General features: G+C 39.8%; 1 protein-coding gene and 1 long non-coding RNA gene across 4 annotated transcripts in view; one reads left to right on the top strand and one right to left on the bottom strand.

Annotated features, from left to right (window-relative positions):
• The window catches only part of LOC139792692 (uncharacterized), a 31,338-nt gene extending 17,217 nt beyond the window's left edge, over positions 1-14,121 (bottom strand). Inside the window, exons 1-3 of one of the 2 annotated variants that reach the window (XR_011724356.1) lie at positions 12,774-14,121; positions 10,583-11,047; positions 6,051-6,190 (exon numbers count right to left, since the gene is read on the bottom strand). This is a non-coding gene — a long non-coding RNA (uncharacterized lncRNA). The remainder of the gene's footprint in view (positions 1-6,050; positions 6,191-10,582; positions 11,048-12,773) is intronic. The other variant, XR_011724355.1, reaches the window with a different exon arrangement.
• Positions 11,966-25,797, top strand: part of CAP2 (cyclase associated actin cytoskeleton regulatory protein 2) — a 68,060-nt gene continuing 54,228 nt past the window's right edge. The window contains exons 1-2 of one of the 2 annotated variants that reach the window (XM_071736405.1): positions 11,966-12,158; positions 23,758-23,882. In XM_071736405.1, the coding sequence (XP_071592506.1) occupies positions 23,759-23,882 (124 nt within the window). In that variant the 5' untranslated portion in view covers positions 11,966-12,158; position 23,758. Of the gene's footprint in view, positions 12,159-12,254; positions 12,296-23,757; positions 23,883-25,797 lie in introns of those variants that run through there. The other variant, XM_071736406.1, reaches the window with a different exon arrangement.

Here is a 25,797-nt window from a genome sequence, read left to right on the forward strand (position 1 = left end):
AGAAGTTTAATACAGTAAAATCTTCAGCTTCTATAGCCTTTCCAGTATGAATGTCTTTTTATCTCATGAAGAGCTGATTGAAGGAAGAGGATAGAAAGACCATGTATTTGTTCTGGCCCAAATTTAATCTTCACTTAAAACTCCCCAAGCCATTGTCAAAGCAAAACTGCAACTCCAAGCCACTCCCAATTGTCAAAACATTTCTATTGCTATGTTTAAAATAACAGTTAATGGCCTGTACCCCAAAAGTGCTTGCCTAAAATAAAGGAAATAGTGCTTAAAAGCTCTTTGGCATAGGAAATAATGAGGTAGTTATAATGAGCTGGCAGTAATGAGGTTATTTTTTGATCCCAGCACTGAAGCTAATTCAAACCATTGGAAGATCATTCCCTAATGCCCTTCCAACTTTGAGAGAATAAAAGACCAGGAAGCAGAAAAACAGGAGAATGAGATTTGTGCAGAACCAAATCCTACGAATGACTGTAGGAAATCTGCATTAAAATTGTAAAGAAAAAAAAAAAAAGAGAGATAATGTAGAGGGAGCCACAGGATGAATTTTAAGTGCTTCTAATTCTTAAATTTACTTCCATTGTACTTAAGTCACTCTCACTTAGTATGAAACTCCATTCATCACACAAATAGTGCCTGAAACAACAAAAAGCAGTAGCTTGGCCAAGTTTTCTAACAGATCTGTGGATAAGACCACAAAGCTTTAGTCCACAGGGAAAAGCAGTTGACTTGGCAAGTCTGTCTGTGGCATGCTGACCTTTTTTTCAGAAAAGGTCACCGCAGAGTCAGGTTCCTGAACTTCCCAGGGATTCTGCAGCTCTGAAGCTAGGGATCTTTTAGACTGTAGAATCGTGATAGCCTAAAGCAACATGAATTATTAAGACTTTTTTTTTTTTTTAAATTCTCACAAAACCTTTTCAGAAGTCTAGGAGCAAACAGGGGTGTTATCAGTCCGCATTTTTGTTGTTCAGCAATTGTGACCATTGCTGAGAACCTTAGAAAGTGCACATAAAACCAGCTGCACTTCAGTAAAAGGCTGATGGTTTCTGGGTTTATGTGAGGAGGTCTGATTGTCTGTTGTCTGCTCTGAGCACAATGACAAGAGTTTAGCTTACAGTGCTATTAAGCTAGCTCTTTTTGTTCTATTCAGTGCACTTGGAAAAAAAAAAAAAGTGTGTGAACTTTTTTCCCCAGTTATTTTTAGTGGAAGAAAAATGCAGTATGCACCTTGGACCACAGGAATCGAGTTCTAAGCCCTGGCAGATTATAATAAACTGATCCGCTAAACAGATAGAAACCTCTGAGTGCCACAGCATCTTAAGCAAAATAATGACAGACTGAAAAAGGTTTAACACCCGTATGAGGTTAAATTTTAAATCAAGTGTGCAAAGCACTTCAGCTTTTCAGGGCGTGGCTCACATGGAATGATCAAACCAGTTTTTAAAGAGGCAAAAAACCCTGTCATTAATAGTGATGATCTTAAAGGATCATAGAATAACTCAGATACAGAGTTGTAGATGATATAAATCATCACATTACTATTAATTCCAAAGGAGAGAGAGCTTCTAACATTGTTGAACTTTGTGACCAATCTGTTATATGTAATTATGTTAAATTTTCTAAAATACATGCTTATTTTATGTACTTTTTATATTTCACGTTTATCTTTCGTTTTAGTTTTTTAGGGTACATTATACAAACGGTTTAAACAAGGCAGAAAAAAATGAAAAAAAAAAAGGACTGTTGATGAAATTAAAAATAATTTTGGAAAAAAATATTCAGGGGAATGGACTGAATGATCTCTAGAAGTCCCTTCCAACATGAAGAATTCTGTGATTCTGTGACAGATACTTATACATATTATATATGTAACATGATATATATCATATATGATATTTACTACGTAAGACATAATTGCTATACATTTACATTAAATATTCTATATACATGTAAATAAAAGAAAAACTCGCCTGATTATATGCTTTAAATAAGGTTACAAACTAGAAAAGAATTAACGAAGAAAAGCAACGAGAGAGAAAAAGGAGTATTTCTACATTCTTGACCAGCTATTTTAATGGCACACTCTCCAATTCAATGTGTGTAACAACACCAGAAGAAACTATTATGACTAGTAGTACTGGAATCCCTTACACAAAATAGATCACTTACATGTGTACATAGATACACATACACATGACAAACCATGCTAATATAATACTGATTCATCTGTACTTCTCATTCTGGGGGCAGTCATACCTTTCCAGCTATTCTGAAATCCATTAACACTGCAGAAGGGGGGCTGGAAACGCATTCCGAGCATACAATGATTTTTTAAAAAAGAAAGACTGCAATTGCTTTTCAACCAAGAATTAGCACCAGGCAGAATCTGCTGTTGCTGTACAGAAACCGAGTAATTGTGCCCCGTGCAGGTGGAGCGTGGGAGCTGAAATCCACAGTCAGTGAAGGAGGTTGCCAGGCAAGACACACACAGACACGCACACAGACACCCACGCAGCAGCTGCTGCTGCTGCTCCTGGCAATAGCCACATCATCTGAAGGAGAAGAGCTTTCTGCAAAGGTGAGCTGATTCAGCTGCACAAAGGTTTAAGGGCATTTTTCCTGTCGTTTTTTGCTAATTATTTGCTGGATGACAGCGATCTCCTATTAAATAAAGGAAACGTCTCAGTTGACTTCAGCTGGAACAGGAGCAGATGCCTAAAGACTGCCACCTGCCCTCTCAAATCAATCTCTAAACTGGTGTGGACTTCAGTTATCTTTGAAAAGGTGGGCATTTAAACCTGGGGCTCCCCTCAAGCAAAACTGGACTAAAACCAGCAGGTGTTTTGCTCAGAAAGAGTCCTATGTGTGTGCTTCCTACTGCAAAAAACAGCTCCAGGAAACTACAGATGCAGATCATTGCTGCCCATCTCCTATTTAATGTTCATACTGAAAAGTACTTTTGTAGGAGATGTAAACACCTCTGAGGATCTGACCCTTTGCTCATCATCCTTTCCCTTGTCAGTATCAGAAAAGATGAATATAAATGTATGTGTATTTTCACTCATACATGAAAGTAACTGGTCTAATGCTTGTTATTTGTTGGCATCCAGCCAAAAATTAGAAACATAGCATGGCAGCTTGGAATCTAGGTTTTAGTTGTACTCCTGAATAGGAAAGTTTCCATTTTGGAAAATTAAGACATTAAAAAAGTTGTGATTAATGTCTTAAAACTGACTTCCAAAATAACAACTTGAGGGTGGAAAATGGTAATGAAAAACAGCAAAATAACTTGTAAAAGCAAATAAATAACTGACCCTTCTGCTCTGCTTTTCTTATCTGAACAGCAAATGACCATACAAGACACACAATCTTTTGGCTGCAGACCTGTATCACACAAAAAATCAGAACAAATCAACCTCAAACAACTCCCATGTGGGGAGCACATCAGGTTCCCTATCAAATTTGTTCAAAAAGACTAAAAGAAGGGTTTAAGGAATATCTGCTATGAACACCATGAAAAATTCTGAAAAAGTAAGACTTCAGAATTATTTCAACCCCCTAAACATCACCACATTAACACTGGTGAATAAATACTTAAGAATGACTGAGGAAGAGGAGATTGTATGTGCTGTACACCACAACAGATGATGTAGCTCAGCCTGTGTTTCCAAGAACATTAATGTGGGAACCCTCTTCTGTTTCCCCAAAAGATTTCAATCCATTGTTCCTCTAACACAATTTCATTTTCCTTTTGTTAAGTGCTATAAAAAAGAACTCTCATCAATTCTTTCCTTGCTCTTAGAAAAATGCAACCCCTTAAGTACCTCCCTTGTAGTCTCTAATCCTGTGTGTACATAGAAGATCATAAAATCATAGAATGGTTTGGGTTGGAAGGGACCTTTATAGCTCAGCTGATCCAGCCCCCACCTGCAGTGAGCAGGGACATGTTCAACTAAATAAGGTTGCTCAGAGCCCCACTCAACATGACCTTGAATGGTAGATAGGGCATCTACCACCTCTCTGGGTAACCTGTTCCAGCATTTCACCACCCCCATTGTAAAAATTTTCTTCACTAGATCTAGTCTAAATCCACCCTTTTTTAGTTTAAAACCATTACCCCATGTCCTATGCCAATATGCCCTGCTAAAATGTTTGTCCCTATCTTTCTTGTAAACCTCCTTTAAGATCACAGAAGCCATAGACAATCCACTCACCTATCCTGAGGCAACCAGCCACAGAAAAGCAGAATAGGTTTGGTTGATTATTAGAGGCTGAATGAAACTGGTGACTGGAAGAGTCCAGTATTGGTCCAGTACTCAACTACAAGTAACAACCTTTTATATGCTGTGCCAAAGATGTGCATCCTTAATACTGGTTTGACTTTGTAAATACATTCTTCATGGTGATACACAACTATTTTGTTTATTAAAATTTAACGTTTTATAAACACAAGTCACACAGATTTGTAACAACATTTTATACCAGCTGCAATGCCTGGGTCTGTTTTATACTGGGAAAATGAGTTGGAGCTGCTCATAACAAAGATTTGGAGATAACCCACAGCAGCTGTGTTGTAGAGGCAGATGAACTCCTACAGACTGTCAGGTCAAGAGGGACCTGAACCTCACTGGGATGCTGAAAGATTTCTCAGTGATCTGACATCAACTGTGGAACAGTAGTCTAATGAAAGACCTTAAAAATGCTTATGGGCCACAGATTCTCTATGAAGGTGTTTCTGTGTTCTTTCCTTTCCATCTAAAATATTTATATTTTAACCTAATAGGTTATAAAGGAATTCGGATAAAAAGCTTTTTATTAATTATTAGCTGGTTCATTTGCAAATATTATAACTTGCATCATGGTTACTGTTGAAACTATATTGTGCTCTATGTATTTCTGTTTTCCTTCAAATCCTACTTCTATTGTCAGCCATATTAGCTCAAAGTTAAATATCAAATCTTCATTATATTTCTTTCTTTTCTTCCTTTTTCATATTCTGTAATAAGTAATCTACCTTTCTGGAAATCTGTTTACAACCAGTAGTGTTTTTTCAGAGCTACTGATATAACTGAACCAGAATCTAAACTGAAGTTCTTATTTATATCAACACTTCATATATTTTTAATGTTCATGGTCTAATTCATAAATCAGCCTTAGAGTGTTGTTTTCCTTTCTCTTCCCTTACGAAGACACGAGAATGGCACATCTGATGGGGAATTAGAAAAGAACTCCAAGATGAATTATTCAGGAGAGCAAACAATATTCTTTTCTAAAGAAAGTGATCGCTTTTAGAAATACAGTGCATCATGCACAGAGCCTGTGTAAATACAGGAAAGCAAGAAAATAAGAATGAAATAAATTACTGGTTTTGAAATAAAAATATTATTTCTGATACCTAAATCACTGGCCTGTATTAATTCAAGGAAAACATTAATCCAGATATGTAGGGGAAGTACTGACCCTGTTAGTGACAAAACACACACAGACTTAAGAGGAACCATGATTTCACCCCATTAGTGTGAAATATTTATAGTTCCTTCTAGTCCATTTTAGGCATTAAATTTAAATATTCTTTCTTCATTTTCTTTGCTGCTCCTTCCATTTTTGGAAAAAAAACCCAAACCAAACCAACAAACAAACAAAAACCAAACCAAACCAAACAAACAAACAAAAAAAAAGGAAGACAGGAAGATAATCTGGCTGCTCCAGTGGCTGGCTTTATTTATCCTAAAACCCTTACACTTATGAAGTTCTTATAAAAGAACCTTTCTTTACTCAACAGAAGACATGAGAAAAATATATATTGAGAAGGATACATTTCAGGAAAGGGGGCTGGGTCTTAAAAAGGTCTCAAAATATTGTAAAATAAAAAGATGCAATTCCATTTGCTGTGGAGAATATAAAAGGTAGAGCAAATGACTGTACTGAGATCTGTGCTGCTGTGCCTATCAGCTCCTTGTACCTAATCCTGGTAGTGATCATTTGTAAAATAATAATTTAGGCTGACAAAACTGCATATTCATTTAAGTAAAGTACTGTACCTAGGGATCGTTGCCAGCAGTCTCATTTTGCAGAAGGATATAAAATTGAGGTATCCTCACTCTTCAAGTCCTTGGCTGAGGGTGAGGCTGAAGGACCAGAAGAAAAGTCACAGCACTGTTGCCCCTGGAATTTCAGTTCTCTATTGGAAAAGCATAAAACCCTTCAGTACCTTTCAAGAAATAAGTAAAAGATTCTAAAGATTCACATTTTTTCAGTCTCTAGTCTGTATTAGAGTAGTAAATGTGTTTACATAAGATGTCTGTCAATAGCTAAACAGATCCTTACAGGATAAGCCTGAGCATGGTGAATAAGACAAGGTAAAGGTTTTTATTTTCTGCCTGAGTAACTGATCTAATGAGGACTTTCCCCTCACCCATCCAGCACAAAGGAGCCTGGAGATGGACAAAACCAGCTAGGTAGAGCATCAGCAGAAGTGGGTAGCAAATGCCACTCAGTAGCAAATTAACTGTTGTGGAGGAACAGAGGAATTCTGCCTCTAAGGAGGTTTCTGTGACTTACTTGGCCTGCAGTGACTGCAGCTGGGGTTATGCTACTTATGAACCACTGTCTGGATAAGAGCTCAGTCTCATTAAGTGCTTGGAACAACTCTAAATAAGTAACTGTCAGACTATGCATTGGTCAGCTGCCCAAGCTGTGATTTGATTATATCCTACAACTGTTATCCTTGTAAAAAATTAACGTGTCATCAGTTCATGTGGCTTTACCACAAATTTTGCACAATTTTGTGCTTTTCTTAAAGCAATATTTCCTAAAATTGGATGATTGTGTAATTATTTCAAGCAAAAAATAATTTTCTAGCCCAGTGGTTTGTATAGTAAACCTTAAATTTACTACTTGATTATTACCCAAAACCTCAGAAATGGCAACCAAAAGAATCTCAAATATACCCAGGTTTCCAGAAGAAACTAATCATATTTTCTGTCTGTCTGGATTTTTCAGTACTTCTGCTGCACCAACTGGCTGGCCTTCCCTATGCAACAAAAAATACTGACCTCAGGGAATCATTAGTAAATCATCTTGGGAAAAAAGTTTAGAGCTGGCTCTATGCTTTCTACCTCCAGGGGCTGAAAAAATATTTGCAATTTGGATTTATTGGGGAAAAAAGTAACCCATGGCAGAACCTCCTCTGTAATAAGCAGAAATGGTTCTTATGGAACCCTAGACAAGGGATTTTAACTGTCAGTAGAGCAGTACACGAAACGGATTGATGCATTTTACTGATGATGTAGATGCAGAAACTCATAAAAAACTCTGATCATGACATTGATGTTAGACATTGTGATGAAAAAAACAGCAGCAGACAACAAGGAAAATAAGTGTCTTATAGTAATAGAAAGCTGCAGCCACCACAGAACAGTTTCTAACACGAGACTTTCATGCCTCCCCCATTTGCACATTGTGGAGGTGACTGGAGCTCCTTGAGTATGCTGGGGCCTTTGGAATGAGTCAGAGAAGCTGTGGAATGAAAAAGACTGCAGAACATTTTTATTAGTTTCTAACCCTTGGCAGTATTTCATTATGCTTCCATTTTCCTCAGGCACAGCTGGATTACAAAGCACTGACAAGGTCAAGAGTACAGACATTTAACCAGCTGCAATTACCCTCCTAAGATGCTTCACAGCTCACACCTGGGGCTGGAATGGTGGCCCAGCATCACTGGAAAGCTGTTCTAGAACTCTGTCAAAGCAGAACTTGATATTCAACTACTGAGCTGGAAGCAGCACCTCATTTTGTTTAGTTGCACCAATTTGTAACTCGAGGACACTGATAGTCTCTTAATGGATGAGCTGCAACCTAGATTTAAAGGAAGATCAAGAAAGAGCCAAGAAGCTCAAACAGAAATGCTGATCCTTCTAAAACAGGGAAATAATACTGATCAGTGAGTGAGAATTCATCATTCCTTTTGACTACTGCTTCCACAGGTTTCATGCCTTAAAAAAGAGTAGTTCAAGGTGACAGGGTAACATTACACTCACATACCTGATCTTCCTCTGATTCTCTCTCTGATTAAATCGTCCCCACTAAAAGCTTCTTGCAAATTTCTGCCCAAATTAACTCAAAATCCATACCAAAACCCAGTACTGTGTAAAACAGGATTTTCAGGAAAAAATACAGCAGAAGCCTGTGTCTCGTGATAATAAATAGATAGGGTAATGGAAATACTTCCCAGAACTGGGGCCCAAGCCTGCAATATTCACTGAGTAGCTTTCCCAAAAGAACAGCTCCACAGAACTGAATTAAACCACAAAACTATGATTAGTAAGGGCAGTCACAAAGATTAGCATTTGTGAGATCAGGGCATTTTCCCCTTGGATTCAGCAAAGCCCTTAAACTTACACTGAATTATAAACAATTGAGTAATTCCATCCCTGTGTGACAAGCTGCTTAAATACAACTGGGATGCTTAAGTGCTCTGCTACACAGGGATGCCATTACTCACATACTTAATGATAAGCACGTGCTTATTATTTAACTTTTTATGTTGCCATGGCTAAAGAGAAGCATAATTAATGCACAATTATGAAATGAGAGTCCACACCTCTAGAGCTTACTGCATAAAAGAGAATATGGAGAAGAGGTAAAAAAGGAGTAGTGACATCTATGAAACTAAATGTAATATGAATCTCCCTTAATCTTATTTTACAGGGGATCAAACTGAATGACAGTTTCAGCCTTATTTCACACTAGTTTAAAAGAGGAGAAATAGTCCACTTCCTTGACAAAATCTTTGCTTCTCTTCCCAAATGTCTTGACACTTGAAAAAGTGCTCTTCACAAATCTATTCAGTTAATTAGCTATGTGCTATTCCTAAAATTCTGTAGACTAAACAGCAGATTTGTTAAGCAAAAGGCATTTTGGCATGTCCTGAATCCACTGCAGTATTATTTGAGCAGATCTAGCAATTCACATAACCAAGATTTTCAAGATATTCCAATTTATTTTCACATCAGTAAGTGCTTGTGAAATTTTAGTTCATATTAATACTTTCTGCAAGAAAAACAGACTTCAAGAAATCGAGGAAATGAGCAACAATATTTGTGGTTTTCTCCACGCTTACCTAAGAATGATTTAGATGCAACTTGAATATCAATAGGGAAATTTTACAATCACTAAAAATCAACATATATTGGGAAGATAAGCATTAACATTTTCAACTGCTGTCTGTGAAAAAATGTGTATGCAAATAAAAGACAAACAATAATATTTTCTTCTAAGTAGGCTAAAATGCTGTCATTCTGTAGAAATTTTTATAGTCTAGCTCTACAACCTCTCATGTGTACTTTGGGATCCCTGCACAGCTTCAGAAATACATTATTCTATACAACAGAATAAAACATGCCAGCCTTGGCACAGATTGTCTGCAGCAGCAAAGCCAAAAAGTAAAATGAAAAAATAAATTATGAAGTTATATTAAATGCCATACACAGTGCTTCATGATCTATTATATTTTATTTAATTGAGTAATTTCCCACAAGAGGCCAATTACTCTACATTTTGCATTAAGAAGAGGTCCTCAAAATTTCATGAGGTCTATAGCATAAATTAGAATTGTAAAGTTTTTTTTAATGTTTTGATCCTGTAGTGACCCTGCCCCCACTAAAAAATACATAAATAAAACCCCTTAACTTTTAATGTTGCAATTACTGAGCTTTCTGCATGTAAATCTTAAGCCAATATATGAAAGCATTTTTAAACTGAGGGCAAAGCACTCAGCCCCAGAGCCTGATCTTCTACTTATTCCTTGCCCAGTGTTCCACTTGATGCCAGTGCCAAGAATGTTCAAAATTTATTTTTTAATTGCTGTCTAGGCCTTCTTTTTCTTTTATGGGATGAAACAATAACATGTCATCTTAGTCAATATTTTTTTCACATAAAATATTTGCAAAGTCCAAAATTTGCACATCTCTCATTCCTTTCTTCTCTTTAGGGGGCTGTGTTGGTTCAGCCTTAGTTAATAACTACAAAGGTCTTTTCAGAGCTGTCTTTTAAGATTACCTTTATGTACACTGAAACTGCAAGGCTCTCTAATGTTTTCAGGTGCTACATCTGACTTTATTCCTTGCCACTGGGTTTCCTCTGTATTATGAGATCAGTTTACAATTACTGGATCTCTCTTCTTTCCCTTCTAACTAAATTTTTTACTTTTTGTTGTTCTCTTTACCTTAGTCCTATACCTTAAACTTTGCCAACATTCTCCTGGGGAAAGCAAAAAAGAACTTGCTTATGAAGAACGGAATGGAAGTCCGGAGTGAGTATGTGTGGAACTTGTTTTAGACACGGAGGCCATCTGCCAGTTTGGTAGCCTCAGAAGACTTCCCATGGAAAGGAAATGCTCAGTGAGTTTTGCCTCTTTCCCCTGTGTCTGTGATGTAAAAGGATGATGTGGAGTGCTTTAATGTGCTCTTTTTAAAGTTGAAAAACTTCATATAAGTTAGCTACATTTCATTTTCCTGAAACTGACATTCTACAGTAATTCAGTTGCATTTAGCATCCTAAACCTTCCACTTACCATGCTGAGACTGCACAGGTGTTGGAATTTTTTTTCTCTCTAAGTTGCATGGAATATGGACTTTGAGCTTTATCTCATTGTAGCAGTTTCACAGTATCTTAAACTTTTGTGGTTTTTTTCCAGAAATAGGTCTTCTGGGCTTGTTTTTTACTTCTCTCAAGTAGTTTCTGTCTTCCGTGCATTTTTGCAATCAGGTCTTCCAATTCCATACTACTCTTTTCACTTTTGGAAGGTCTGGCAAGACTCTGGTTTAAAACCTTTGCTGTTGACTTCATCTGGCTGTTTATCCATGCCAAGGAGAAGCAGTTCTTTTCATTGTGCACACGAAGGCGCACCACTGAATTTTTACAATTTTCGATACCAATTGCGTTGTCTGGACTAGTGGGTTTGGATCCCAGACTGATTCTTCTGAGTCAGCTTGCTTCTGCTTAATGTTGTCTCTGGGCATGTGAGGCCTGTGAGCTGCTATTAAAAAATACAAGTTTCCTCAGCCTCCATTAAACTGCTGCACAATTAAAACAAATTCTTGTGTTCCATATTTTATAGTGTTGTTGTCAAACTATCAGAAATAAAATTAAGTCTGCTAAAATAAGCTATATATTTGATAGGGAAGTAATTTCAAGTCAGCCACATGGTTGACTTGAAAATACACGCGGTCTTTTTTATTCTCTCTGAACAATTAATTATTTTTCAAGAACAAACTGTTCCTTTAGAGGTGGTGAATTCATGGTTGTCTCCCAAGGCTTTAGCACAGAAAAACAGGTCTTCTGATATCTAAAGGTGAAGCAGATTTCATCTGGATGGGCAGCTGTCCCTTGAGACCATGTGGTGATGAGCACCATGTAACCAGACAACATTTGGCCAGGGGGTACAGACCAGCGTGAAGCCCACAGGGCCTGACAAAGGAGGCCTAGGCACAAGGGTTTGCCTCCTGTAAAAAAACAAGTCCTGATTTTGTGGCCGTACTGACTGCAGGCAGTAGCCCCACTGCGGGCTCATCTCAGTTTAGTCTGTCCCAGAGTAGACAACGAAGTATCCTGGTGTCCCTGAGGCTGCCCTCAGCCTCCCCCTGCCATGCGAGGAGTTTGCTGGTTCCCACAGGGGCCATGCTCCCCTCTCCCAGCCCGGGCTGGGCCTGTGTGGCTTGGGCTGCTGGCTTCCCACTCACCCGAGCCGAGCCTGAAGGGCAAGCGGGGCCACCACGCCTTTGTCCCTGGGTGCCCCGACCCTGGGTGCCTGCGCTCTCTCTCCCCTGCCCCTCCGCCAGGCTCCACCACCACGGCCATATCCACCTCCTCCCAGGCTCCGGAGCTGCCGCACCACGGCCGAGAGACACCTCTGCTCCCTCTGCCTCTCCCTCTCTCTTCATTTTCACACTCCACCCACTTTTTGCTTTCTTTCTCCATCTCTGCCACCGTGCCTCTCTCTTTCTGGACTTGTCTTTATTTGGCACTCCCGGAAGCTGCAGGGCATTTCTCTGCCTGCCTGCCCGGGCAGCTGATGTGACTGACTGACACCGGCTCCCGCTGAGGAGGAGGAGGAGGAAGAGGAGGAGGAGAAGGAGGAGGAGAAGAAGGTAGAGCAGCAGCGAGGCGAGGGGAGGGGGGGAGCGAGTGACCGGCCACGGATTTTCATTGCAGAGAGGAGGGGGGGAGGAAAAAAAAAAAAAAAAAAAAAAAAAAAAAAAAGAGGCTACACGGGTCATCAAAACAGGTAACTCAAGAGCAGGCAGCGGGAGGGGCGGGATGCGGCGAGCGGCCTGAACCCCCCGGCCTCTGTCAGGCTGGGGCGGGCTCGGCCAGGGCTCTGCGTGATCTGGGGGCTCTCCCTCCGGCGGTGGCACCGAGGGGAGGAGTGGGGGAGCGGTCGCGGCGGCGGCAGCAGCAGCAGCGGACATCTTGGGGCTGGGGGGTGGCGATGAGGGAAAGTCTCGGTGCTCGGGACGGGGGCTGCGGCGGAATTGGTTGAACGGGCAGTGCCCTGGGCACCATCTGGGCCAGGGCCCCCAGTGCTGACGGACTGGGGTCCGCTCTGCGTCCCCTCTGTCACCCGTGCCGGGCTGCGCCTCCCCCTCCCGCCCTCCTCCCCGTGTGATAAGCGCTAAGAGCCGCGGGGAGGGGGCGGGGCGGCGGGGGGGGATAGGGGGGGGTGTCAAGTAGTCGGAATGGGGTAAAAGACCCGAGCTAAATACCACGGCAGATGAGGGATCCTTCTGTGGGGCTGAGCCCGGACCTCCTCCGCCAAGTTCCCGGTCGGCGCCGGCGGCAGCCGTGCACGGTTCCGAATGGTACCGCCGGTTGTGCCCCAGCCCAGGTCCCGGGCAGGCCCGCTTTCCGTCAGGGTATTGGAAATGCCCTCTGCTTGTTAATGCAGAGCTGACTCTTGTCAAGCGATGCCAGTCTTGAACTCTCTTAATCAGCGTAAGATGATCTAATGTTGAGGGAGGCGGCTGTGGAGCTGGAGCTGGGAGGTGGTGCTGGTGGGTGACTGGGCTCGGGTCCTTGGAGCCAGAGGTGTGTGTGTGGTGAGGGTGACTGAACAGCCTACAGGTTCCAGAGAAAGGGGTTAAACAGCATCCTAGGGCGAGAGAGCTGAAGACGGAATCTATCCCTTTGTATAAAAATATGTGAAGGATTCTGCAGATACGAGACAGCGTTCCAAGGGGGCAGGGGGAAGGTAGGAATTGAAGAACTGAAGCTGAGATGCTGCGTTGTGCAGTAACTTGACATGGGGAAGGAGCGCTCCCCCAGAGACACAAAGCCGAGGAGAACCTGCCATGACCCCACCTAAAAATGTGAAACCCTCCTTCTGCTTCGAGGGTTGCTGTAGATCTGTGTCTTAGCGTTACAGGATCACAGCGAGGATTTTTAGCAAGTAAAATACAGGTTTAATAATGCATACAGGCAGTCTTAAAAACAAAGAGTATCTGGGGAAGAAAGCTTTCTTTATATGCACTGCTTAAAATGTGGTTGATTTTCCAATGTGGTTTTTTTCCATGAAAAAAACTGCAGAGTCCAGTCCCTTAGGAAATACTTGAAAGGAGTCTGTTTAGCAGGGTGGGATTGATACTGTAAAATTGTATCAGTTTATTACTAAGCTAGGCAAAAGTGGCAATGGTTCATGGACTGCCATGTTTCATTGTGTTACGAATCTATAGTCAGGAAACCAGTCCTACTTCAGAAATGTAACTTTTAAAATTATTTAGAATAGCAAAATTCTATCTGTTTCATAGATAGAATGAGTTGGAGTTCAGTACATACTCTCAAAGCTGGCCTTTTAATACATTACCACAAATCGGATATCCTAATTTTGTCCTAGCATTTCCTTTAAATTATTCATTATGCAAATGATAACAAACTTTTTTTCCGATTCTATGCATTTTCAACACAAGAGCTTTGTAATACTGTTTGATTCTATTTTGAGCAAGTTTGCACAAGAACAAAGGCAACCCACCTTCTGTGGCAAAGCTGGGCACGTACAACAGTGTGGCCCTTTTAGGTTTGGGCATAACAAAAATGCTCTTCTTCAGAATATTCCTACAATTCCTGTGCAATTCTTTCTCTTCAAATGAATGCTGCTCAGATGTGGGAGGTGAACAGATACAACTTTAGATGTAATCAATAAAATATATTTTCTCAATCAAATAAAAACTAAGAGGATGTGCATTATTTACTATTACAGTACAACCAAGCTATGACATGTTTTTATTGTTCTTTGTCAGCTATGGTGTTCACTTCAGTGAAAAGTGCTTTTTGATAAACCATAAAGAGCAAAAGTACTAAGATTACATGTATTAAACTCCCCTATCACTAGATTTTACTAATCCCAGTGTATAATTTTTACTAACAATTTCAAATACCTTGAGGACCCTAAGTTAGGGAAAAAAAAGACAAAGAATTAACATTCCCCCCAAGAATAAAATGCATGGGAATCTGAATTAGCAGGTATTGGAAAATAGTAGAGTGCAGCAAGGAGGGCTGTAAAACAGATCAATTGTATTTGGCTCCTAGTCTTGACATTGACTTGCAGCATTATCTGGCTCAAGTCACACAGTCTTTCCATGTTCCTTTCAGTCTGTGGCCTGTCAGTGAGAGTAACGATGCAAGAGGTTTGAACTCTACAGAGAAAAATTGTGACCTGCCAGATATGTTAAAGAAATATTCTCTGTGGCTCTTCACAAGTTTGAACATCATTTACAACAGCAGATAACTCAATAATTGTAACTGCTGCCTACTAGAACATCTGACTACATGAAAAAGAATATTCTTTACTTATTGTGCTTATTTGGGTAAAACTGAAAAAACCACCTCCAATAAAACAGGTACAAATTATTGCAGTTATTCAGACAGATGCTTTATTATGAACTCATTAAAAGTTTTTCTGCATTAAGCATCTCTAATATATAAAAATAATATTGATTCATTTCTCTGAAATTTAAGTGCATCTTTTGCAGTAGAGGGAATAATTGGGAACTTGTCATTTTCCTGAGGTTTGGAGTCAGTTCCAATTGCTTGCATGTTTTTGAAAAATGACTCTTTTTTTTTGACTGATAATCTTTTACTGACTCTTCAGATTAGAAATGCTTTGAGCTCTAAAGGCTCAGCTATTCTTTGAGAATGCCACTATAGAGCTATACTAGAGTATCAACACCTTTCCTAAGCAGTGTGGATTGAAATGGCAAAAGCACAGGTAAGCATAGCTGCAGCTATGGCAGAGATTCTGCTCATTTAGCTAGCTCAGCAAGAGTATGGGCTTCTTTAACCTCTGTGATCTTTGTCACCATGTTAGCAAGACTTTATGGCATAGACATGGCCTTAGTCCCTACACATACTGTCTGCTGTTGTCTCCATTTTACCTGCGTATGTAAGGTATTCTGACTATGTAAAATTCCAGGGACTTACTGTTACCAAAAACAGGTCCCGTTGAGACTACTTTCCTGAGCATATGTTAATGAAAATTGCTGTGTCTGACCCACAATTTTTCAGAGGATACCAGGCTAAAGAAATTGCTTTCAAATCCAAAATACCAGTAGTAGTAGTATGCCAGGAATCAAGGTCCTAATGCTTTTGCAGAATGTATTAAAAAAAACCAAACAGGTAAATGCTCAAGTACATACTTGAGTAGTTTCATATTTTTCCAAGAAGACATGCTCAGATTCTATGCAGTAAAGTTACATTTTTTATTAGTTTAATTAATTACTTTTTGGAATAAATTAAAAGAATGATTCACGTTTCTATGTGTAATCCATCATTGTTTAGAGAGAAGAAACTGCAGAATAATTCACCTAACAGGCCCAGGTCCTCTAAAACAACCATCGTAGAAAAGGTGAACTTTAAAACTATCGAAAAGGGGTACAGTTTGATCTTTATGGTACCTCACACTGAGAGAGGGGAGGAATAAATAGCCACATATTTCAGATCTGGCAAGTGAGCAAGGTTGCATGGATTATAATTAAAACTCGGGAACCTCTAAGTAGCAACCAAATTATAGCAAGAAGCAGAAAGGTCTTTTTAGGAGTAGGCAGCCCATTTCATTCTGATTCAGAAGCAAAGGCACAACCTATTGCAGTGCTAGCACTATTGGAGAATCAGTGGGCTGAATTTTAGAATGGGAAATGAGCCAAAGTACTGAGTCTTTGTGGTCAATAAAGATCACAAACAATCTGTGGGGCAAAAGGAGTGCTCAAATGGCAAAAAGTTTGCTTCAGCTTCCCTGGCTACCACCATGCTGGAAGAAGTGCCACAGGCTGCAGACTGAGCAGGGCAGCCTTGGTGAGCCTGACACCACCAGACACGGAGTGCTGAGACCATAATTAGGAGCAGGATGTTCTGGTGAGGGTATAAATGCTAACTAACTTGGCTGAAATCAATCCCAGCTATTCAAACACTGGTGTAATGTGGATAGGGATGAAAAGTCGGGTGTGGAAGTGTTGTGAAAGGCCGCTCTCACAGCAAACAAGCCTGCTACTAACCTTGGCACTGAGTAAATCTAGAGAGTCATCTTTGCAGAATTAATTTCACAGTGTTTTCAGAGATTGAAGCACTGTTAATAGTTTCCTCTTTTGTTTTTCTTCTTCTATATCTTCTATATATTTAGAAGTACTGAAACACTATAAGGGTTTCTCCTTTGTGGAGTTTACCATTTCCAACAGTGCAAAGTCAGTTTGGTTGGAACCATAGCATAAAGAATCTTACTGTTCAATTATTACGAGCCCAACTGAAACACTTCAATAAAATCAATGCCTGCATGCAGTACTTTCTTAGTTTAGCAAGGCAGACTGGTTACATACAGTAATTTGTCTCATGACAGGTAATTAAGTGGCTTGTAAAACCTTTAGGATGCTTACTTACATGCAAAGCACCACGCTGATACATAGGAAACGAGGTGGCTAAGAACATGATGTTTCTGTTGATTGCAGTGATACGAAAAGTCTTCATTGGAGGGAGAGAAGAAAATAAAACCAAGACAAAAGACTGAGCAGTGGTGACATAAAAAGGGAGCATAAAAAGAACAGGAGAATGCACTCAGAAACTGGGTTGCCTTGGTTATTTTAAGTCAATCATGCTTACACAGATGCCAAGTCTTGACTGCTTCAGTATATCATTAAATAATGAATATGTTCTTTGTGATCTCAAAATTGATAAGACAGCCAAAATTATTCAGCAAGGGATAGGAGCTCCTTACAGAACTTACATATAATTAGAAAGTGAACTGATATTCCAGGAAATACTAAGCACATACATGAACACAACATATTTTATAGAATTCATATTAAATTACAAAGGTCCTAACCACAGGCTAGGCTGTTACTACATTGACTTGTAAACACACAGCTTGCTGTGTGCACCCCTTTCTCACCCCTAATTATGGGACTAAACTAGGATGTAATTAGAAATCTTAAATGCTTGAACAGTCGTAGGGGTATTTGTCAAAATAGGGATTGTTTCACAAAGCACTAATATTTTTTAAATAGTGGGATACAAAAAATGCCTCCATCTTTCCCTGCATGTTTTCATTTAATTGGAGCCAGCCAAGACTTAAATTTACCAAAGTGACACACCACTCCTCAAAAAGCAGAAGTCACAAAGACATTTTTGTATTTCTGCTATTTCAGGTGTGACACTTACCTATTTTAAGAAACAAGCAAACAAACAAATTGTCCAAATTCTAATGCTGGTTGATAAACAAGACTGTGTCTTTTACTAGGACTTTTTTTTCCCCCTCTATGCTTAAAGGAGAGATTGCAGGAAGATTGTGCCATCTTTCAAAGGAGGTTGTAGCAGATACAGGGACAAAACAAGAGAAGGTGGTCAACAAAGGCTCTCATTTGAACCTGGGAAAGTTTTCCTCACACAGGGCTTTACTGAGAGGTCTTCTGCTTTAATCCAGCTTGACATCAGTTGGACAAGCCTCTGCTTACATTCCTCTCATACAACTAATGGGAAACAAACTACAAACCATACAAGGTAATGTTTGTGCCTTGTCTACCAACACATACTTTCTTCTAACCAGTACTCCTTTGTATTCTCCACCCAAAATCCTTGATTGTAGTAACCCAAATAGCTTCAGGGGCTCCACGTTTACAACTCATTGAGTACCAGCCTGCTTCTGACCTCTGCCTAGAGAGAGCAACCCCTGAGGCTCCAGGCCAGTGGGGTTTTCATTGCCTGGAGTAGAATGGGGTGCAGCAGGAATTCAGGTCTGATGCCAAAAATGGCAAAAAGCCTGCCCAGTCAACACAGCTTAGGGTTCATACATACATTTGAATGGTGATACTGGATTATTAGCCATTTCATGTTCAAGCTCACTGTGGGGGTGTTTTTTTCCAGAAAAGAAGTGCCATAAAATGCTTTTGTAATATGAGGGGATGTTCATGAACGCATATGCATTTCTTCTTCCTTGATATATATATATATACATTGAGATATATTGTGCAGACCTTTTAGAGGACATAGTACTTTGGAGCTATAAAATGTTTATGACTGGCTCTCTGATAGTACCAGCTATCACTCTAGGTTTTTGTATATTTTATTTCACATCTCAGTAGCAATTTATTGAAAGACTGTGAGAGAAAGCACCTGTGCAGGTTTCTATGCTTTAAATAAGACTGTGATTTTTCAAGCAGTGTAAGAATGTCAGATACAGTTAAAATGCCAGATTGCTGCCTGTATTCTCTTTTATGCATATGCACTGTTTTGGAGAGAGTAAGAAAGGAGAATAGGAAGGAGAATAGTACAAAGGAGAAGTAAAGTCTGACCTGTAGCATGCCAGATGATGAGCTTGAGTGACACCTGGCTTAATTTTTCAGATGCAAAGTTGTACTGGTACTAAGGGTAAAAAACCCAACCAAACAAATAAAGGAATGAGTCAATTATTTTTCTCCTAAATTAAGAGTGCTAGGAAGTAAACAAATGGTGGAATTTTATACTCCCCCTTGCTGATGTTTGTCAGAATAATACAATATTTTACAGGGTGGCATCATTCTTGTCTTCAAACCTGCTATTTTCACATGCCTGACAAGTCATCATGTGATTATTTATTTCCTCTTATGCTACTGTATTGCTTTTCTCTGCAGACTCATTACAGACTCTTTCTCCTTGAGATCACAGAATCATTCGTGTTGGAAAAGACCTCTAAGATGACCAAGTCCAACCATCAACCTAACTGTACCAACCATGAGCCTAATCAACCAAGTCCAGTGCTTAAACCATGTCCCTAAGCACCACATTTACATGTCTTTTAAACACCTCTCTGGATGGTGATTCAACCACCTCTCTGGGCAGACTGTTTCAGCGGTTCATTACACTTTCAGTGAAGAACTTTCTTCCAATACCTGGCACAACTTGAGGCTCTTTACTCTTGTCCTGTTGTTACTAGGGAGTAGAGACCAACCCCTACCTTGCTACAGCCTCCTTTCATGTAGTTGTAGAGAGTGATAAGGTCTCCCCTCAGATGCCTTTTCTCTGAACTGAATAACCCCACTTCTCTCAGACTCTCTTCATAGAACCTGTTCTCCAGACCCTTCACCATCTTTGTTGCCCTTCTGTAGACTTGCTTCAGCACCTCAATATCCTTTTTTGTAGTGAGGAGCCCAAAACTGAATACAATATTCAAGGTGCAGCCTCAGCAGTGCCAAGGTCAGGGGGACAATCAGCTCCCTAGTCCTGCTTACTACACATTTTCTGATACAGGCCAGGATGCTGTTGGCCTTCTTGGCCACCTGGGCACACTGCTGGCTCATATTTAGCCAGGTATCAACCAACAACCTCAGGTTGTTCTGAGGCAGCCTTCTTCTTTTCTTCTGGGCAGCCTTCCAGACATTTTTTTCCTCAATCCTGTCATGTTGCATGGGGTTGTTGTGGCCCAAGTGCGGGACTCTACATGTCACTTCGTGTATATAAAGCAACATAGTCTTCTGTTGTAAGTCACATACAGTGATAACAGAAATAGTAATAATTGTGATAATAGAAATAGTATGTTTTGTCTTCAGGTTGACTGCTTTTTGGGATGAGTATGTCAGGGAATTTTAGTCTACAGACAATTTTTTTACCCTTGATAATAGAAGAATGGTGCTTTGAGACAGCTGTCAAACTGAGGAGAAAAGCAGTGATACTGTCCCAAGGCCTGCCTGTAAAAAGAGATCTGCTTTTTGTCTTTAGCATGCCTTGTTCTACCTGGTTTTGATTTCACTTCTCTTGGAGAAGAAATGACAGATGGTAGTATTGCTAAATACCTCTAGAGCTCCCAAAAAAAGATATCAGTAGCAGTAAACATGGCAGATCTCTGGATTGCCCCCATTCCCCCCCCCTCTCTCCCCTTTTTTTTTTCTTTTTCTTTCTTTCTTTTTTGTGCACAAGAGACAGTTAAAAATGTCAACATTTAAATTATTGCTGGTAGATGTGGGTCAGCACCCAACGTGACTCTTAGTTGACCTTATTTTCAATGAAGGACAGTGTAACTCTCCACCAAGATAGCAACTGGATACAGGGACTGTGTGGGAGTTGAAGCACTGTTGCTTTTATAGGTAGTCAGCATCAACTCCAGGAAAAGACAGATGATTAACTCTCATAATCCACTTTAAGATCAAAGCTTTAATTAAAATCCTAGTAGAGGTAAGACAGAGAATTCTGTGTTGGTGTAAAAATGTGCTTTAGTGGAGTGGAAGCATCCCATAGACCTATTTACAACCTCTTTTCATTAACATGCAAAGATTGCATTTGGCACTGTAAGTAGACCAGTCTTATTATTTATTTATAATATAATCTCTGGTGCTGTATCAAGCAGACAGTATCTTCACAGAGTCAAGCTGCACCATTTGTGTTCTGACTCCTTTTGGGCTGTGGCTTTGCAGCATCAGTTTGACCACATAGAGCACAGTCTGGAATGGTAAGTAATTAGGTGAACAGCTGAATATAGGCCAGGAAAGTGCTGAAGGTTGTTGTAATATGAGCCAAATATGTGAATCACTAAATATAGGCAAAGGTGTCACTCTTTAGATTGAGAACAGATGAAGGGAGCTGTCATGCTTTTGGTCAGTGGATCTTCACTTCAGAATAATAATATTAATTCCAGTCTTGTTTGTAAAATAGGTACCTAGTCAATTGATGGTAAAGTGTAAATGTATGGTTATTTTAGTTATAAGTGATTTGGTCTTGTAGTTTTATATGCAGGAATGGCAAAAGTACATTTTTACTTTATTCATATATGACAGGAGTACCTGTGTCTATACTTATGTGCATGCATATACCTAACTATAAATACAAATACAATGTAGTCATGAATACATAAATATATGGATAAAAAAGGATATATGTTCTATATAAACATAATGATTAAAGAGATCATAAGAGTAACATTGCTTATAAAAAAAATGAAAATCTGGCATCTCTAATTTTATGGTAAAAATTTTTCCTACTTCTGTCCAAAAAGCCTATAAAAATATATTATTTCATGATTGCCTTGCCGGTGGTAGCTGCTTTTAGAAGAACAACATTGGAGTTCTCCAGCAAATGGGAATAGAATAAAGCTGTAAAGAATATGGTGAGCAAAAGACTATGTTGCAGCTGGAAAGTGCAGCATAGAAATGTCCATAGGATTATTGAGTTGGGTTATTACTTTGAGCTTCTGATACTATAATCCATATTCTTAGCATCTTACAGAGGGCAGTTTGTTGGATAGAACATCACAGTTTTGATCCATCTCTGTTCAATTGTGAGATTCCTCAGACTTCAGGTGTGCGTAGTCAAACGCGTTGGGTTTGTAGTCAAACAATTGGGTCCTTCCACAGGCAAAATCAGGCTTACAAGCCCCAAAAGTGTAAGCAAAGAGATCCTCTCTGAATTTTGGCAGTGTTTATATGGACACTAATTCCATCCTCTTTTGGGGGTTTGTTTTTTTATTTATTGTAAATGGGAAAAACCCATAAACGCCAGACAAAATTTTCTCATGAGAAGGGTTCTCAGGAAGGTTTCTCACTGTAAAATCTTCTGCTTCGCTTTTAGGGTAAACACAAAACTCAGTAGGGTGAAGTCTGAAGGTCCCACCTTGTTTGACAGGCAGCGAGACTCAGCACAAGAGCTCTGCATGGTTTTCCACAGTCATAGTGGCTAATAATTTTTGGCACTTCAATTTTAAAAATGCTATTATTTTTTTTTTATTTGTAAGAATTATTGATTTTAATTTCTAAATCAAACCCCTTCTTTTCATGCTACTTTACTTTTTAATCATAACATTGAGGCATTCTCACCTGGGTATGGGAACACTGAAGCAGCATTGTTTGTTTTGGTTGCTGGCGTTGCGTAGCATTGCACAGTTTATTGGAATCTATTATTATGCTTTGGTATCTCTGAAATACGAGCACTTTTATCAGGCCGTTCATTAGGAATTAATACATTTACACATATATTTCAGGTATGCATAGCCTTTCAAGCCTACAAGCCATACAGCAATCAGTGTCTTGTGGCAGAGTGCCACAGGGCAGGGACCCCAGAGAACTGCTGCCTACCAGGGTGACTCAGATGGGGATGGGAGTTCCCCCGTTGCCCCTACTTCTGCACACCCCAGAGCAGGGCAGGGGGTGTAACCCTGCTGTGGGAACTGAGCTGAAACTGTTCACAAGGATCATGTTTATCAAGAGCCATAGATCACTTCTCTCCCCCCCTTTACTGCGTGTGTCGTGTAGCAGAACAAAACACAACCTTCAGTGAGGAACACGCACGTTAAATTTGTTATATTAAATGACAGGGGATTTAAACATAGCTTCATCTTTGCTTATATAACAGTTTCTCAGTCTGTAATGTATATAGCACTGTGTTCCCTGAGACGCTGGCCAGTGTTCAAAATTGCCTACACTTCCTCATATGTAAGAAAGCAGATAATCACGTTGCAGGGAAAGGAAGTAATGAGTGAGTTGTTAAAAAGTTAACCTATTTTTGTTGCATTTTAAATGAAAAGCACTGTAGCTGTAGTGCACAAGCAGGCATGTGTATTACTTTTTTCTTTCCAAAGGTTAATTGCTCTTGATTTTAAACACCTATTCACATCAGGTACTTTGGTAAGAAAACATTTGACTGATGTGAAATCATAGAAGAAGAACAAACAGGAGACCTTGACTTTTTGTGTAGTCTTAATAATAAGGTATCTGAGTCTTACTATAAAACATAGAAGACTGAGGCAAATATCAGAATGTACCTTTTTAAAAGTCAGGAGCCATACATCTAAAGCCTGGCTTCCACTCAAGTGTTAACTGGGTTTGTATTTTGCCTCTGTAATTGGTTGATGCAAATAATTGCAGGCGTAAGTTTTTACCAATTACATTTATAAATGTTTCAGTCATCCCAGTATCTGACTGGGAGTATACACATATATTTTTCATAAATTGTCCACGTACAGATTGTCCAAAGCTAGACTAACAGTGGCTTGAATCTGCTGCTTAGGATGAAGAAGCAGGGCTGAGTACTGATAATGTGCCCTGTTGACACGGATGCAAGTTACCATGTCAGGAGCTCCACTGCAGCTTCCATGTGCCAGGAAGACAGTGCTTGAAAAGAAAGAGTTTTACCATAAGAGCTGAAACAAGATAAAGCCACTTGATGAACAGAGCTGTGACATGAAGTAAAGCGTGGGCTTTACTCAGGGGGCTCTAACGCTGTTTCTCTCCTTAATGATTTTTTCAGAATGGCAGAGACTCATGGGTTGATGGAGAGGCTGGAGAAAGCAGTGACTCGGCTTGAATCATTATTTTCAGATTCGCACAGATCTGGTGGAATGGAGTGTGATGCCATCAATGGAGTCAATGGAAGTAAGTCTGGTTTTGTTAAGTACCATCTGTCCATTATTAAAAAATTGCAATTAGTGCATGTCTTTGTCTTCTAAGAGGGAGTGCAATCCCTCTCTTAATGAATTCTGTACCAGAAAGAAAGCAATATCTGAAGAAGTAATCTAGGCATGTCATGGGACAAACTGAGTTGTACACATCATTCTAAATACAGCCTAGAAAACTCAATATTTGACTAGTCTCCTAAATATACTGTTCATATTTCAAGCTTTAATGCACTTTTTAGCATTAATATTTTTGTAGATAACTTACCAGATGAAAGTATCTGCTCAAGACAAATTAGAGGAAATTAAACATCCCCAAAATTTATAGCACAAATATTCCTGAAAGAGTCAGCAATATAAACACTCAGTTTATTTGCCATCTCTCTGAATTGCAAAATGCAGATCTACTTCATTTTTTTTTTTAATATCCTTAATCAAACATGAATTTTTTCATAAGCATTTGCTCACTAAGGGCTGCCACAAACCCTGGCCACTTTCTGTTACCTTCCTAGGTCTTGCTTCTTAAGTGGATCTTCAAAGCACTACATTGGAGAACACACCAAAAAGGTTTTTTTCATTTATTCACATCATATCACCAAATTGTATTTTTCACTCCTTTTTTTGTTGTTGTTCCTGAAATTTATGGGGCAAATAACCTTAGGAATTCATCAGTCCTAATGTTGACTGAATAGGGGTGCCCTTTCCTCTCTGCAGAGCTTGTTTTTTAACCCTGATGGGTATCCCCTTATTATCTTCATGCCCTTTGCTTTCTGTATTCCTTGTCCCCTTCCTATATTCTCCAGAGTAAGAGCACATCCCAGCATGGATGTGTTGCTGTACAGAAGCTGCAGAACAAGCAGAAAGTTGCAGGCAGCTTCCTTACAGGCACAGAAGCAGTTCAGTGTACGTCAGATGCTTTATTATCTCTGTCTGCTATCCCTTACCCAACAACACGTGCAAAGAACCTTCCCCACAGTCACGTATGCCATGGGCCTGTCCACTGGCAGCTGCTGTGGAGCAGCTGACTGAGCAGCATGTTTCTGTGGCAGGAGGGGAGCATTTTCCAGCAGGCTTCCACAGCAGATGAGTTACCCAGACACAGGAGGCTCAGTAATAAAATGCATTCAGTCCAGAGAAAAAAAACTAGTCATTTAGGAAACTGCAGCACAGTCATGGAGGAACACAAGCTGTGTGCAGACTGACAAATAGATCAGTCACTTCTAGGAAGTATACATTTTTAAAAAGTGCAGACTTCAATCCTAGAATTAATCAGTTTAGGTGAATCTCTATTAATCCAGAGTTCAGTATTGCAGAAACAGGGCTGCTTTCAGAACAGGAGATGAACTCACCACCAGGTACTTCCATGAAAATTGCCACATCCTTGCCCTAACCTAAGAGCTCAGTCTGGTGAAAAGATTCACCCTCCAGGAAAGCAGAGCCTTAAACCCCAGCAGATCCCTACTGACAAACCTTGTTGGAGTGAGGTTGTAAAACAAATCCACTAGGAGACTGCAGTAAGAAGCTGAGATGAGCATCACCATGGAGCACATGGTTGTTGGGAAAGTTTTTGGAAGAAAACAGACATGTGAGCAATCCTGACTATTTAGCTTTAGCCAGAGTGAGCTAAGGGCCTTGAAACCCAGCTGCAAGGTTACTGAAAGATCAGCTACGGGCAAAAGATAAGGGAGTTGGCAGCAGAAAAGAAGAATAACTGGATGGGAAAGCATCTCATAGACAGCACATAAACAGTTGTATTTAACCTGTTAGATAGTGCCCTGTGGCATGTGAAAAATGTGCTGTACCAATCAGCAATATGCTTATATTATGTTATCAGCCTCACTGTGTATAAAAGGGCTATGGCTACTCTCAATAAACAGCAATACTGTGATTATATT

This window comes from Heliangelus exortis, chromosome 2 (genome assembly GCF_036169615.1).
Source record: "Heliangelus exortis chromosome 2, bHelExo1.hap1, whole genome shotgun sequence".
Lineage (NCBI taxonomy): Eukaryota > Metazoa > Chordata > Aves > Apodiformes > Trochilidae > Heliangelus > Heliangelus exortis.